This window comes from Callospermophilus lateralis, chromosome 7 (genome assembly GCF_048772815.1).
Source record: "Callospermophilus lateralis isolate mCalLat2 chromosome 7, mCalLat2.hap1, whole genome shotgun sequence".
NCBI lineage: Eukaryota > Metazoa > Chordata > Mammalia > Rodentia > Sciuridae > Callospermophilus > Callospermophilus lateralis.
This window is the reverse complement of record NC_135311.1, coordinates 36,527,584-36,543,750: the sequence shown is the minus strand read 5'-3', so window position 1 is coordinate 36,543,750 and position 16,167 is coordinate 36,527,584. Positions and strand designations below refer to the sequence as shown.

The window sequence follows — 16,167 nt, the reverse complement described above, 5'->3', positions numbered from 1 at the left end:
GGGTACAGTAACACAAGACACTGCTACTAGTTGCAATGAAAACTTTTTATCATTTAAGTCGTAAGAATATATTATGTGTATTGCTTTTAGTTTCTCTTTCAATAAAGAATAATGTTATCATTCTCTACTAAGTAGATGTTTATTATCATAATATTTCTGTCATCCACATTATCTTGCAGAAGGACTAACTAAAAGACATCCCTCACTCCTGTATTTGTTTGCATTTTCAGGGCTAGAGACAGAAATAGAAATATAAACAACTTAGTTTTATAAATATTTTAATATTGCAAACATTCTAATAGTCTAATATTGTAATGGTCTAAGTGGGTAGTAATTGAGGTTAGTGTGATTTATGGTTGAAGGTTAGATACTGTTTTCAGTTTTAAGAAAATTACTTTTAATAGTTGCCTAGAACAGTAGGTTGATTTGGCAGCAAAATTTTGAGAGGAAGTCAGAGAAGTCAATAAAGGAAGTCTTTAGCTGAGAGAGAGTGATTATTCACTCCCATTGTCTCTGCATTGTTTTCCATTAACCTCGATAAGAACCTTAGGGAATTCTGAGAGTGTGTCCAGGAAGAGATCTGTCAAACAAGAATAGCATCTCTTCCTTGAGAAAGGAAATAACCAGGCATTCCTCAGCCAAGTTGCTGCCAGGGCTGGTGGGCTAGGGAGTCAGATTTTGGCTCTCTTCACGTTCTGCTTGTCATGTAAAGCAAGACATTTATTTATTCACTGACTGATGGTGTGTTGGGGGATGCTGAGGGGATTTAAGCAGGGAGAAGATTGGGCAAAGATAAAGCTAACATTTATTTAAAACCTTTTGAGTTAGGTACCGCCAGGTACTTTCACACCCATTAGTGTAATTAAACACAAAATCCTTGGGGTTAGGAGTTATTTTTTGAGTTTCTCATGTGAAGTGACTGAAATTTGGTCGTGTTAAGTAAATTTACCCAAAGTTGCAGAGCTGATACAGGAGAGGCTGGGCTCCTGAAATCCAGGCATGTTATTTCCAAAGCCTGAGCTTTTGTGCATCATACTGGGTTACATTGCACTGCTCATCTGCTTCCTGGAGGTGTGTTGAAGATGTGTTGCTTTCTTTAAATGCTTTGAGCTATGTGGGTTAAAATAATATGTTTACACTATAAGGGGAAAAAAACCCCCCGAGATACTCATAATTCTAACCAAATACATTGTGTAGCTGTTTAGACATAGTTAAGTAGGTTATTTCTTGCCTCATAGGGTCCCATGGTCTAAAATGGATTAGTAGTTTGAACAAATTTGTAGAAGGAAATAAAATAATTCAAAACCATAAATGATATAGCAACACTTTGAATAAATATATATTTACAGTTTGTAAGATGCTGTTGTTCTTATGTCCCAGGTGAAGTTTGGGAAGTATTCATTTGATTTCCAGATAGGGAAATAGTGCCTGGAGATGATTTTCTTTTTAAGTTCTTTTCATGCTGCAGTACCATTCTTCTTGTCCCTTGCTCAGTTTTTCCTTCAGATTATTCGAGAGATTGAAACGTTACTTCAAAGTAGTATCACCATCCCCTCATGAATAGTTTCCTTATTTAAAGAGAATTAGTATTTCTGTTCTAAAAATGGGGACACCAGATCTTCAGGAGGTTTCAGTGCCTTGTTGAGCTATTTTGCAACTTTTCAAGAAATGGTTGCTTTTTACCACATTCCAAGTCTTTGCACTTCCCAGCCCCCTTCCTTAATTACTGACCTTGGTCTACTTTTTGTTTTATTTTTCTGTGACACTTATCTTCTTACGATATAATTTTTGCTATATAATTGACTTCATTTTGCCTATTGTTTATTGTTTTATCTTTTCCAAATCCTATTGCCTCCTCCCGTCTCCAGAATGAAAGCTGGATCTTTGTTTTTGCTCCCTCAAGTGCCCCAAACACCTTTTAAAAACATCTCCTGAAACCTGAGAGGCCTGCACACACTTCTTGACTGACCAGCTGTTTGAGTGCAGTGTCAGGTCACCATAATGGAGTATGCAACTCTGGGCTTCTCATTTTCTTCCTGGTATAAGGCATCCTAGACTGAGCCTGGCTTTGCTGATCCATAATGGGGGTAGGGGGAAGCATGGGAGGAATGGAGGAATTTTAGATAGGGCAAAGGGGAGGGAGGGGAAGGGAGGGAGTATGAGGGTAGGAAAGTTGGTAGAATGAGATGGACATCATTATCATGTATGAAGTACATGTATGAAGTACATACCAAGTTCATGTATGAAGACATGGATATTGTGACTCTACTTTGTGAACAACCAGAGACATGAAAAATTGTGCTCTATATGTATAATATGAATTGAAATACATTCTGCTGTCATGTATAACAAATTAGAATAAATAAATTTAAAATAAAAAAAGGAAGAAATTTGGAGTGTTTTTTCAACTCAAGTTGGTGAATAGCATGTAAGTCAGTGATTACCTTTAAATGGTTAAGTTAAAATTCTTTTCCTGCAAAGGATACTGTGGTCACTGAGAGTTGATTTTAGTATTATTGTAGGACTCACTGGGAAGGAATCAAAACTACAAAAATGACTCATCTGGTGTGACATGGAAAATATGTTTCTCCACAGAGAGGAAAAAAGGCTATCTTTAAGAGGGAACTAGTAGAATGGAATCAAGGAACCACATTCCATAGTCTCCTTGGATCAGCAGCTGTTAATAATCTGGACCCTTCGTAAGCTTCCATCATGTGAAGCCCTTAGTAGAAGAAGCCCTGAGGAGGGCACCCAGCTGCAGTAATTTTAACACAAGAACAATAAATTATTGGATCATTGACTCCCAGTATTTTGGGTTCCAGCCAACCAATTGGGAGAGAATGTGTTAGGCTGGCTTTATGTCTGTGGATATTTTAATAAATAGCACACTAATCAGAACACATTGGGCTGTTTTGAGTCTACTGCTGTCCCTTGTGAGTTCACAGTTGGATTGGACAGTTCTCAGTGTACTTTCCCTTTTCTTTTTCTCTCACATCTGTTCATTCTTCTATAATTTTTTCTTCAAACTTCACAGAAAGCTGCCTGGTATGTCCTGTCTTTATCAGTGAAGGTTGATCCTTTGTGAACCATCCTACATTTCACAGGCTGGATAGATGTGGCATCGCTATACATTAAAAAACAGTTTTCACATGTTTTGTGGCTTTTGTGTCTATTCTCATATTCCTGAGCTCAAGAACTATCAGAAATATTTCCTTCTTGCACCTTTACACTCAGAATCGGGTGGTCTTCTCTTGGATATTATGTGAATCATATTTTGGCAAGTTTGTTTTTGTGGCAGATTTCTTTCTTGGAAATAAAAAAAAAAAAAAGGCTTGTGTCATTTTGCTTTTGTCCAGCTCTAGGTACCTCCTGACTCCCCTTGCTCTTTGATTCCTCTTAAGGACGCTTTCCCCAAGACTTTGTGCCTGGCCTAAGAGCATCTTGGTTATGTCATCTCATCTTCCCTTCTCTCTTGCCCCTTTCCACCCTCACACCTCCCAGTGCCTGAAAGACACTGATGCTCCCCTGAGAGACATTGCTCTCTGTGTGGGATGACACATTTAAAGACTTGTCTGCTCCCCTCCTACTGCCATCCTTAATCACTGAAGTGGCCCACCAGTTTATAACAGCACAGTCTTTAATGTTCTTTCTCAATTTAATTTCTCTCCTTTTGGCCTTGTGAGGACGGGAATTGGCTTTGAGAAATGGGCTCCTATTAGTGCAGCTGTGGGAGCCCTTTTTGTGACTTTGCCACGCCATCCCACCCACAAGTCTGGAGGCCTGTCTTTTTCCCTTTCCCCTAAAAACTTTAAAAAGTATTTTTTAGAAGTGTCTGTTCTGTGACTTATTCTTAGAGCATTACCCCCTGCTCTTTGAATGAGTTGTTTCTTACAAGAATTTGCTAGCTATTTCCAAAAAGAGTTCTGTATCTCTATTTCTTTTTTAAATAAATATTTTTTTACTTGTAGTTGGGCACAACACCTTTATTTATATTTATGTTTATGTGGAGCTGAAGATTGATCCAGCGCCTTGCAATGTATTTCAGACATTGGAATTTTTTTTTTCATTTTAAAAAACCATTTATTTATTTATTTATTTATTTATTTTTATGGGTGGTGCTGAGATTGAACCCAGTGCCTCATACATGCTAGGCAAGCGCTCTACCACTGAGCTGCAACTCCAGCCTCAGACGTTGGAACTTTTGACCTAAGGTTGTTTTTTTTTTTTTTTTTTTTTTTTTTTGTTTCAAAGGAGTCCCTGGGTTCCTAGGAAACATACCTACAAAAACTGGGTAGAGTTTCTGGTTCAGTGCTGCCTCCTGCCTGCTGGCCGTTTAGTCATGGGCAGCTCAGCCTTGTGGCCCTCCACTTCCCTGTCTGTAGCAGTAGTGAGATTAGAGTATATAATCTCTAGTGGATGCTCTAACCCCATCGATACATAATAATATTAGCTAATACATTTTGTTTTTACAATAAATAGCATCTTTATTGAGATATAATTCATATGCCAACTTGCTTTTACAAAGCATATAATTTAGTGGCTTAGTATATTCATAGATGTGTAATCATCACCAGAGTCAATTTTAGAATATTTTTATACTCCAGAAGAAACCACGTACCCATTATCAGTTGATACCCATTCTTCATAACTCCCTCCCAACCCTAGGCAACTACTAATTTATTTTCTGGTTCAGTTTGCCTATTCTGGACATTTCATATAAATGAAAATATACAATATGTAGTCATTAATAACTGACTCCTTTCACTTGTAATGTTTTTAAAGTTCATCCATGCTATAGCATATATCAATACTGCAGTCCTTTTCATGACTGAATAATATTCCATCAAATAGGTTTGCCACATTTTATTTATTAATCAGTTGATTGGCATTTTGGCCATTGTGAATAATGCTGCTATGAACATTCTTGGACAAGTTTTTGATGGATGTAATGATATATTACCATTTAGGGGGAGGGTATATGCCTAGGAGAGTAGAATTTCTAAATCATATAAATCATATAAAATCATATATATCATATAAAATTTCCAGAACTGCTAGTCTCAGACAATATTCCAAACTGGCTGTACTATTTTATATTCTAACCAGCAGTATATGAGGGTTCCAATTTTTTGCATCCTTATCAACATTTGTTAAGTTTATGTCTAAACTCTTTTTATGTACTTACTATTTATTTGTGTTTCCTTTTTGGAGAATGTCTACTTAAATTCTGTGCTCAGTTGATGATTGGGTTATTTATATTTTTTATAAAGCTATAAAAATTCTTTCTTTTTTTTAAGAGTTAAAATGTTTTATTTGATTATTACACTGAACAATTACCATGGAAGTTTGTTTAGTTTGATCAGGACATTCAACATTTTTCTTTCAATTTTTATTTATTTATTTATATATAACAGCAGAATGCATTACTATTCTTATTACATATATAGAGCTCAATTTTTCATATCTCTGGTTTTAATACATAGTATACTCACACCAATTTGTGTTCTTTATCCAAGGTTCAGGTCTCTTATCAGGCAGATACTTTTCTTCTATTTGTGGGCAATCTTCTTACTTTCTTGATGGCATTCTTTGGAACCCAGTGTTTTTAATTTGATGAAGTCCAATTATCTATTTTTTTTCCTTATGCTTTGGGGCATATTTGAGAAACCTTTACTTACCTCAAGGTACAAAGATTTACTTCTGTTTTTTTCTAATAGTTTTATAATTTTAGCTTTTACTTCAGGTCCCTGGTCCATTTTGAGCTAATTTTCATGTGTGAAGAGGTCTAACCTCATTCTTTTGCATATGGGCATTTAGTTGACCCAGCACCGTGTACTGAATCAAGTGCTTTTTGTATCAGTCTCACTCATTTAATCTTTACAGCAACTCTTCCAGCTAGGTCTTGTCAATCTGTATGAGGACAGAAAGTGAAGCTTTGTGCCCAGGTTCACTCAGTTATCTCGAGGCAGGGCAGAGAGGTAGTTTGGCCTTATAGACAGTTTTTCACGGTGAGTTACCTGTCTTGCCTGTCTGCCTCCTTACCTGCCTTCCTATTGACCAGGAGGAACTATCTCAAAAACAGTCAGACATAAAAAGAAAACATTTTATTTCATATCTGTTGTGGTTATGCTTAAATGCTTCTGCTTTCTTAATTTGTCTGTGGTTGGTGAATTCAGTTAGTTGTAACAGTGGCTAATATAAAGGCAGGATCCTGGTTTCTGTTCTTTGTAACTTATCTATAAGAGCCTTCCAACCTCCCTGACACCTTCTTCAAGTCATTCTTAGTCACAGAGAAATACATTAGGGAGAAGATGACCATCAGGAATTATAGGACACCACAGACCACACTTGTTCCGGCAGTGGTGCCCCAGGAGCTTCACCCTCCCCCCAACTGAAACCTGAACTTGAACTTTTCTAAACAATGTCTTCATAAAAAGCACTGGGCTAGGAACACAAACCTTAGTTCCCATTCAGTGACTGCTGTGTGGTAGATCTGTAGCTTTGGCTTCACTTTATCATAATCAGGGGTGGGATTAAGCAATTCAGCATTTTCTTGCTCATTAGTCCATTACTAAGACTTTCAGATGATTAAACAGAAATATGAGTAATATAAATTTTTAAAAATATGAATGTGTATTTCCATAGTCTTTATCAGGCTTTCTTAGTGATACATCTGCTTAAGTAGACTGAGGACCAACTACTTGGAGAAATATAATTTTCTTTAGTCAAGCTTTCAAATATTATCTTCCATGAAATCATTTCTTTTGATTTTTGGGTAATATTTTTGGCTACTTGGTTTAAGCTCATTTAGATGACTGACAATTATATTCAGAGAAACCAGCTATGTTAAGCAGATGTAGAATCCATAGTAGCTTGTGGTAAGGGGTGGGTAGAGCAAGGTGTGATTGATGTCTGTCCCACCTACCAGGCTATAAGTGCCAGAGAAGCAGGGACTTTGCCTCTTTTACTGACTGTTCTCTTCCTAGTGTCTAGAGTAAGACCCATAAATGTTTTCAATGAGAGAGAAGGACCTTAAGGGATATTTTGAGGGGTCCAAATATCTACTCATATTATATTTCAAATAGGAGTATGTTCATTGAACATTAGCATTGTTTTCCAGCTGGTGTCTTGAATAGCTTAGGAATTAGGTAGTAAGAAAAGAGAAAGAATCCCACTATATAAATTACAGACAACAACACTGCAGGCAGTTAGGGTAAAGTTTAATGTTCTAGTTTTGTTTTTCACAAAAGGGAAAAATCAGGAAGAAGGAAGCAGTACTGTGAATGTGGTATTCATGTAGAGGGGAGCAGGAAGAATTTGAAGTGCTGGAAAGTTTAGTTAGTAATAATGTCACCTTATTTCCAGATAGCTTTTAACTTTTGTATAGTACTGCATTCATGATCTGGAAAGGCAGGCTGGGTAAGTGGACTCAGCCTCATTTTACAGATAAGAAAACTGATCGATTGTAACTTACTGTGTTTTGAACAGCTTGTAGGTGGTGAGATTGGACTTGACCCATAATAATATTTAATATTTCAGTATTTTTCCTATTTCTGTTTTCCTGTTTCTCACCCCCAGTTCTGAAGGCTTCTGAGCTATCATCCCGGGGGTGGGAGGGAATGTATTTAGGTAATCTTTCATCTGTTCTTCCCAGTAGTTTAGTATGGAGTTGGGGAAAATCTAATACCCTGTTTTTTGGAACCAGTTAATATCTGTCCCAAGAAGACATTTATCTTCCCTGGGATTTTATTTCATGGAAACACCATGAAATACTTGTGAGGTAACTGTGAAGGCATGCCATGGGGTATAATGAATCACACTGTCTAGCTGTGCTTAGGGCCAGAAAAGTTGGAGGATGGGGAAATTTTTAATATTGTGAGTCCTGCATTGAGCAGTTGCTGGAGATTGAACTAAAGTCACGAAGCAGGTCTGTCTTGATGATCATGTACTGAGCAGAATGCTTATGTGTGAGAATCCCTCATTTTTCTTTTGTTCCTCTTTTATCAGGTTTTGAAGGCAGCACCTGTGAACGGAATATTGATGACTGTCCTAACCACAAGTGTCAGAATGGAGGGGTTTGTGTGGATGGGGTCAATACATACAACTGCCGCTGCCCCCCTCAGTGGACAGGTATGTACAGTGTGATGAATCCACCAGAATGGAGTGTGGATTGGGAAGGAGAGGAGACTGCTGCTGAAGTGGGCACCTTGAACAAGTCATTTTAGGGCTGCTTTAGACAGGTGTATGAACTGAGCCAGATGCAGTGCTAACCCCAGGCGTTCAGTGTTCACTCAAATATAAATTTTCACAGGAATTATTGGGCAACTGCTCTGAACTCAGCACTGTGCTAAGTGCTACAGTGCATATGAGAGAAGATCTTTATTGGTAGACTCTGAACTTTATTTGTTGGAAAAACAGTACATTGCCTGGAACATAGTAGATGCTTAATAAATATTTGAGAGGAAAGAGCATACTTAAATGCCAAACCAAACTATATACACCACAGGAGTTCAGATCTTATTTGTTCACAGATAGATATCTATCTTATCTTATTGTCATACCTTTTAACTAGCAAAAGCTTGAGCAAGTACTTTGGGCATTATTTTATTATACTCATATTTCTTTTCTTTCTTTCTTTTTCTTTTTTTTTTTTCATGGTACTGGGGATTAAACCCAAAGGCTTGTGCATGCTCGGCAAGTGCCCTACCACTGAGCTACATTGAAAGCCCTTTCTCTTTTTTTATTTTGAGACAGGATCTTGCTAAGTTGTCAAGGCTGGCCTTAAACTTGCCATCCTCCTGCCTCAGACTCCCAGCTGGGAGTCTTATTTCTTTCTTTTTAACATTTTATTAGTTGTTGATGGACCTTTTAATTTATTTATTTGCATGCAATGCTGAGTATTGAACCCAGTGCCTCTCACACATGCTAGGCAAGTGCTCTACCATTGAGCCACAACCCCAGCTCTGCTTTGTCTTTCTTGTATCCCTTTCTCCACACAAGTCAAAAATAATTTTTTTTTGCCTCCGACATTAGAAGAGTAGTGTAGCTTAATTTTATACCCTCTTGGAAGTTTCTTTACATTATCCTAAGTTTTTTACTTTAGTAAGTTGGGTGATTTTATGCAGACTGTGGTCTACTTTCTTTTTGTATCCATCTATTTATCTACTGAAAGTGAAGACAATTAAGTCAGAAAGTTTTTGCGAGAAATGGATTGATTCAATGTGGAAACCCAAAGAATAAGTTAGTGTTATAAGAAGAAACTTTAGTACCAGTACCGAACTCTCTGTTATAGAGAAGTCTTTATGCTGGATTGCAGTCATTCCTGCCTGGTGTTCTTTAGCATTTCTGAATTGCTTTCCCTTATCTGCAGCATTTAATTATTTAGAGTACTCTTGTTCTATAGACTGTGAATAGAAAAGATAAAAAAGGATTTAAAGCTTAAATAACATGATTTTCTGGAAAAGCCCATATTTCTGCTTTTAATCCCCAAACCGTCCTCTTTAATACTTTCCTACTGGGTTTCCCTAGAATTGGACTTTCCCTAGAATTTCTTCATGGGGTCCTGATCCTAGGACTTCACTTCCAACCCTCTGCACTTTCTGTTATGTTCTCTGTTCTCCCTAGCTTTTGCCATTTTTGTGGTAGATTTTTTTTTTTCCCACTTAGAAATGACTATAAAGTTAATCACATGACCAGCAGTAACTGAAAAGATTTGGACTTTTTCTGCTTTTAATGAGTTTCACAGTTAGTTCTGGGCAGGATGATATAAGTGTCAGGAACTTGACTTTATTCTAATCTCCCTGTGCCCTGTGGGAGCATGACTCTGTGTGGTACTCAGGCTTCTGATTCCAGTGAAGATTAAATGGTATTGTAATTTTGTTGCTGATTTTTCTTTGATACCACACTTGGTTTCCTGCTTTGATATTAATTAGGAAGGTCTGATCTTGGGTCAAACTTTCCCAGTAAAATGATATTTTACCCAAATTTCCTAGCCCAGGATGTTTAATAAATGCTTCTTTTCTGGGCAAGATGTTTCTTTCTCAGTGTAATTTGTATTTCTAGAAAGGGTGGCAGAGGTAGTGGATAAGTTCCATGTGGTGCTTTCTATTTCTTTTGATCTGTTGGCTGTCAATTGGAGTGATCCTCTGCCTTTAGTTTCCCACCATAGGTTTCCTTTCCCTTTTTAACTCATGTCAATACTTTGATTTCCAGTGACAAGACTTTTTTTCTGCCCTGCCTGTCATTAACAGGATAAAGCCCCAAAATGCTCCCTATGTTATATGAAGCCTTCATGCCCCAGCTCTATCTGCTTCTCTAGTCTTCTCATGCATCCAACAGCTCTCCAGACTCTGGCAGTAAGAGCTGCTCTCAGCTCTCCCACATTGTGCTTGTGTTGTTCCAAATTCTGTGTCTTCATTTACTCCATTGCTTTTCTCCAGATTGGCCTGCTCCACTCCTAACCCTGTTTTCTTCATGATTTTGTGCCCGTTTGACTTGGATCAGTTGGTTAACTCCCTCAGGAAGCTTTCCCCAACTCTCTCAGGCTGAGCTAAATGTTCTTGGGCTGTGTTTCTCAGTGTCAGTGTAACTACATTTAGATTGACATTATTATTTGCTTGACATGATGGAGGTATTGCATTATGAACCTATTGAATTGTTGGTGGCAGCAGTTTTCTAGTGTTCTTTACAGATCTTCATAGCTAAGTTATTCACCATCCCAGTCCCCAACTGAGGAAAAGAGTAGAAAGACTATTTTGTGCCGTAGGGTTCTTATTTCTGTTGATGTTAAAGCTCTAAGTTCAGATTAGTGTTTTCTGCTTTACATAAATTACAAAAATGAGTGGGGCTGATATAAGGAGGGCGACTCAAAACAGATCAGGAAGGAAGAGCATGAGAAGAAGATTACCATTAAGCAGGGATGAGAGGTGGGAGGGAATGGGAGAGAGAAGGGGAATTTCACGGAAGATGGAAGGAGACCCTCATTGTTATACAAAATTACATATAAGAGGATGTGAGGGGAAAGGGGAAAAAATAAAATAGAGAAATGAGTTACAGTTGATGGGGTAGAGAGAGATGATGGGAGGGGAGGGGAGGGGAGAGGGGATAGGAAGGGGATAGGAAGGGCAGCAGAATACAACAGACACTAGTATGGCAGTATGTATAAACGTGGCTGTATAACCAATGTGATCCTGCAATCTGTACACGTGGTAAAAATAAGAATTCATACCCCATTTGAACCAAATGTATGATATATGATATGTCAAGATCATTGTAATGTTTTGAGCAACCAATAAAAAAAAATGAGTGGGGCTGGAGTATAGAAATTAATTGTTATTTACTAGCACTGAATAATTTATTAATTATAATACACTTTGTGAACATTTACAATCACTGTATTAGGAGTATAATATATTAAATATCCTTTTCACAGATATGCATGTTCAAAAAGGTTAAATAATTTGCCCAAGGCAAATAGCGTTTGGGTTAGTGTTTGAATTTAGGCTTTTCAAGTTATAAATACTCAGTCTTTTTTCTTTATCAAATTGATTCTGTGAGTTGTCTTTTTAAATTTTTTATTTTGAAGGATTTTGGGTTTCTTTAATAGGTTGAAAGTTCAGTTTATAATTTTATTATTCTAGTTACTCCTTGTTTTTTTTTTTTTTTTTTCCATTTTAGGAATCTGGCTGGTTGCTTTGAGGTTAGAAGTTAACATTATGTGAATGTTTTATATTCAGTTTGGTGCTGTTTTTGCTATACCTAAGAGCCTTTATTACAAATTTGTTCAGAATTTCCTTTGCAATTGCCAACTGTAAAGTTGAAGCATGAATTGTTTGGTTTGGCTTTTGACAAAATAGAAAAGAAGGGGTTGTTTTAGTCTAGTAGGAGAGGAAGTGAAGTTGCTAGCCATCTGAAAAAGAAGGGATGAGATTATATGACAGAAAACAGTAGGCATTAATTTAAAATAAATGGAGATTTGGGAGTTTGCTAGATTTTTAGTGAGAAGAACCTAATAGATAATTTTATTTTCCAAGTATACGTATGTAAAAGACTTGAACTTTTGTATCAAGTTCTAGACTTCAAGATGAGTAGAAGTTTTTCCAACTCTGTGGTTTGTTTGGGGTAAATAAATCAGTTCCTTTTTATCAGAAGGCTTTATTTGCTATACACAAAACTAATATCTCTCACTTACTTTATTGGGGACTTAGGTGAATCAATGGTGAATAAATAAAAATTTATTCAGCAAATAGCAACCATGTTAAACAATGTAGATCCCTGCTGTTCTGTTTGGTGGCTGCTAGTCACATTTTGTGTTGAGTATGTGAAATGTGACTAGTTTGAAGTGAAGTATTATAACTATTAAATACCTGATTTTGAAGACAGCATGAAAAAAAGGTAAAACATCTAATGTTTAAATATTAATTAGATAGTAAAATTTGCCTTAGATATGTTGAGTTAAATAAAATAATACTTCTAAAATTAATTTCATATGTTCCTTTCACATTCATTTTATTTGTTATTTATTTTATTTTATTTTGTCATGCTGGGGCTTGAACCCGGGACCTCAGGCATGCTAGGCAAGTGCTCTCCCACTGAACTACACCCCAAGACTTTTTTCTTTTGTTTTAAGTGGCTACTGGAAAATTTAGAAGTATACCTTTGTCTCTTGTTTTATTTCTTTTAGACAGAACAATTCTAGATATGAAGGTGCTCTGAGCGTATTATCATTGCTGGTGAAAAGTGGGAGTACGCACTGTGTCCTTTGGTGGTAGAGCAGCAGACTGGTAACCACATGCAGAGGAGGCTTTGTGCAAGCCTCATTAGAAAGAGTGTGTTGGCTTTGGTCCGCTGTGGTTTCCCTGTCAGTATGGACAGAACTGGTTGTAGCCTAGTTTAGTGCTTTTCCACTTAACTATAGCTGTCCAAATAGTGTTTTCGTTCGTGCTTTCAGAGACTACGCCCAGCCTTCTCGACTAGCCTGAGCTCAGGTGGAAAAAAAAAAAAAAATTGGTGTTGGGGGTGAGATTGGGGGTTACTTCTTTATAAGAATCTTGTTATGGAGATAAGTCTGAATAACTAGATGTTCCTTTAGGAAATGAAAGTATACCTAAAGGTTTCATGCAGCCTGAGCACAAATGTCTTTATCATACTGCCTTTGGCACCATGCCATCTTATCAGAGAAGTTCTGCTCTGGCAGATATCCATTTAAGGGAAAAAGAAAGTTTTAAAAGGCCCCAAAATTTATTGGAACAGAGTAGATTAATGTTTTGTCTACGTACATTGTTATCTGAATTTTCTTTTTAAAGGTTCATTTCCTTCAGAATTAAAGTTGACTCTAAATTCAACTCAGAAATTCCTTTCTGTGACTGCTTTTGGTTTTGGGTTCACTCCTGGGGCAGATGTGATTTATTTTCCTGTGCTTGTTATTAATCCAGAAATGTAATTTCAGCTTGGGCTTGGAGTAGTGTTTTGGGACATTAAGCAGAAGTGAACAATGAAAGCTAGGTGGATATGAGTCAAATAAAACTGACCAGATTTTTTCTCCGCTCCTTTATAAGCATGATGAGTCTAAAGAGTTGGTTAAGATTCCCACTGCTCTTAGTTGCTCCAGTTTTAGTAAAAATGTTTGGCATGAATCAGCGAGTGCATATGCCAGAGGTGGTGCAGGAAGGAGCTCCTTGTATCTGAAAATGAGTCTCTGCATGGTGATGTTCTGAAGTTGAAATAGGTATCTCTGTTTCAGCCCAGTCTCTAGTTGGTGACACATTGTCCCATGGAATGGATCTTTTTTCAAAATCACTGTGTGTGTGTGTGTGTTTACCCACATGTATGTAATACTATAGGGATGGAGCTTTTGAGTTGAGAGTGGAAACTAATTATATCTTGGACCGCAAAGGTATTCTCATTTATATTCGGTGTGGCAGAATGGGAAAATGCATCTCAGGTTTCAATTTCTCTGCTGTCAGCTTGATTGTGAGTACCAGATAATTAGCCTGCTCTCTGGAATTCTACTTCCCACCCCAATTTCAGTTTCTTTCCAGTGGGAAGACTGCCAGAGTGCTAACCTGAAGCACCCTCATTCCAGAGGTCCAAAAGCTGATTGGGGGCTATGTTGGTGGAAACAGGAGTGAATATATAGTATGGTTTAGTAAAATGAGGAGGTGAGACTGAAGGATCTTTTCCTGTCCTTGTGGTTCATTACTCAGTGTCTAGTTTTGGCTGCATTACAGGAAGATCCAGTGTAACTTAATGGTTTTTAAGCCTACATGGAATGACTGTAAGTTAAATAACAGATACTTATTGCACAACTATTAAATCCATGGTGGATGCTGTAAGAAACACAAAGATTAACAGAGTTAATTTGTGTCATTCAAGAATTATAAAAATTGTTTAGGAAGGAATAAAGAAGTCTACACAAAACCATTATAGGAGGTGGAAAATATGAAGGAATGAGGTTTTGAAAGAAACATGGATAGGAATTTAGAACCATCTAAGTACTTGGTGGGGTTAAAGGGGTGATTGAGAAGAATTGACTTCTTCAGGACTGTAACATTGCTCTTGATTCAACTCTGCATGCCTCTGTTGCAGCACCTGTAGTACTTTACTGTATTTACTAGTTTGTTCGCTCTGCTCACCTCATAGATTATCAGCCTCTTTAGGACTGAGAACCTGTCTTACTTATTGTGGCATTCCCAGGACAGATTTTAACAAATGACGACTATTAAGTGAGTGATAACCAGGAGACTCAAATAAGGACAGGATTCCGTTCTTCTTTATAGCTGAATAGTACTCCATGGTGTGTATACACCACATTTTCTTTATCCATTGGTTGATGGACACATAGGTTGTCCCCATTTCTTGGCTGTTGTAGATAGTGCTGCAGTGAACATGGGAGTACAGATGTCTCTGACAATACTGATTTCCTTTCCTTTGGATATACCTAGTGGGATTGCTAGATTGTGTGGTAGTTCTATTTTTAAATTTTGAGTAACCACCATACAATTTTCCATAATGTCTGGAATTGCACATTCCCATCAGCTGTGTGCAAGGGTTCCCTTTTATCCACATCCTCACCAGCACTTCTTATCTTTTGATAATAGCCATTCTTACTGGATTGAGGTAATATCTCACATTGTGGTTTTGATTTGCATTTCCTTGATTAGCAATATTGATCATTTTTTCAATTTCTTATTTTTAATAAATGTCTATTTAGGTCTATTGCTCATTTTAAAAAATATATTTTTAGTTGTAGATGAACACAATACTTTTATTTTATTATTTATTTTTATGTGGTGCTGAGGATCGAACCCAGTGCTTCATGCGTGCGAGGCAAGTGCTCTACAACCGCAGCCCCTATTGCCCATTTTTAATTGAGTTATTTGTTTGCTTCTTCTTCTTCTTCTTCTTTTTTTTTTTTTGCTATTGAGCTTTTTTAGTTCTAAAATGAACTCCCTTGTCAGATGTGCATTTTGCAAATATTTCTCCCACTCTGTAGGTTGTCTCTTGACTCTGTTGGTTGTTTCCTTTGCTGTACAGAAACTTTTTAGTTTGATATAATCCAATTTGCTTATTTTTGCTTTTTTTCCCCTGTGTTTTTGGGGGTCTTGTCCAAAAATTCCTTGCTCATTCCACTGTTTGGAAGTATTACCCGTATGTTTTCTTCTAGTAGTTTCATGTCTTCCATTTAAGTCTTTAATCCATTTTGAGTTGGTTTTGTTTGGAGGCAGAGATCTAACTTCATTCTTCTGATGTGGATATTCAGTTTTGCTAGCAGTATTTATTGTGAAGAGGTGGTCCTTTCCCCTCTTAGTGTTCTTAGCTTTTTGTTGAAAATTAATTGGCTGTACACATATGGGTTTACTTCAGGGTCCTCTATTTTGTTCCATTAGTCTTTGTTTTTAGGCCAATACCATGCTGTTTTAATCAGTACTGCATTGTAATGTAGTTTGAAGTTAGATAATGCAAATGTTTCCTTCCTTGTTCTGTTTGTTCAAGAGTGCTTTGATTATTTTGGTTTTTCTGGTTGTTCCCTACAATTTGGTCTTGTTTTTTTCTCGTTCTCTGAAAAATATTTTGTTGATAGTGTTTCTTATTTTTAGATGAATTCGTGTTTAAATATTTGAACTTCAATTCATCTTTCTAGCTTTTTGTTGTTGTTGTTGTTTTGGT

The 16,167-nt window shown here is 37.0% G+C and overlaps 1 protein-coding gene across 2 annotated transcripts in view; it reads left to right on the top strand.

The window, feature by feature from the left end:
• Positions 1-16,167, top strand: part of Notch2 (notch receptor 2) — a 154,165-nt gene that overhangs the window by 71,333 nt on the left and 66,665 nt on the right. For both annotated transcript variants that reach the window (XR_013091938.1, XM_076863227.1), the window contains exon 5: positions 8,008-8,130. Coding sequence is in view for 1 of the 2 variants with exons in the window: in XM_076863227.1 (XP_076719342.1) it covers positions 8,008-8,130 (123 nt within the window). In the remaining variant the exon portion in view is untranslated. The remainder of the gene's footprint in view (positions 1-8,007; positions 8,131-16,167) is intronic.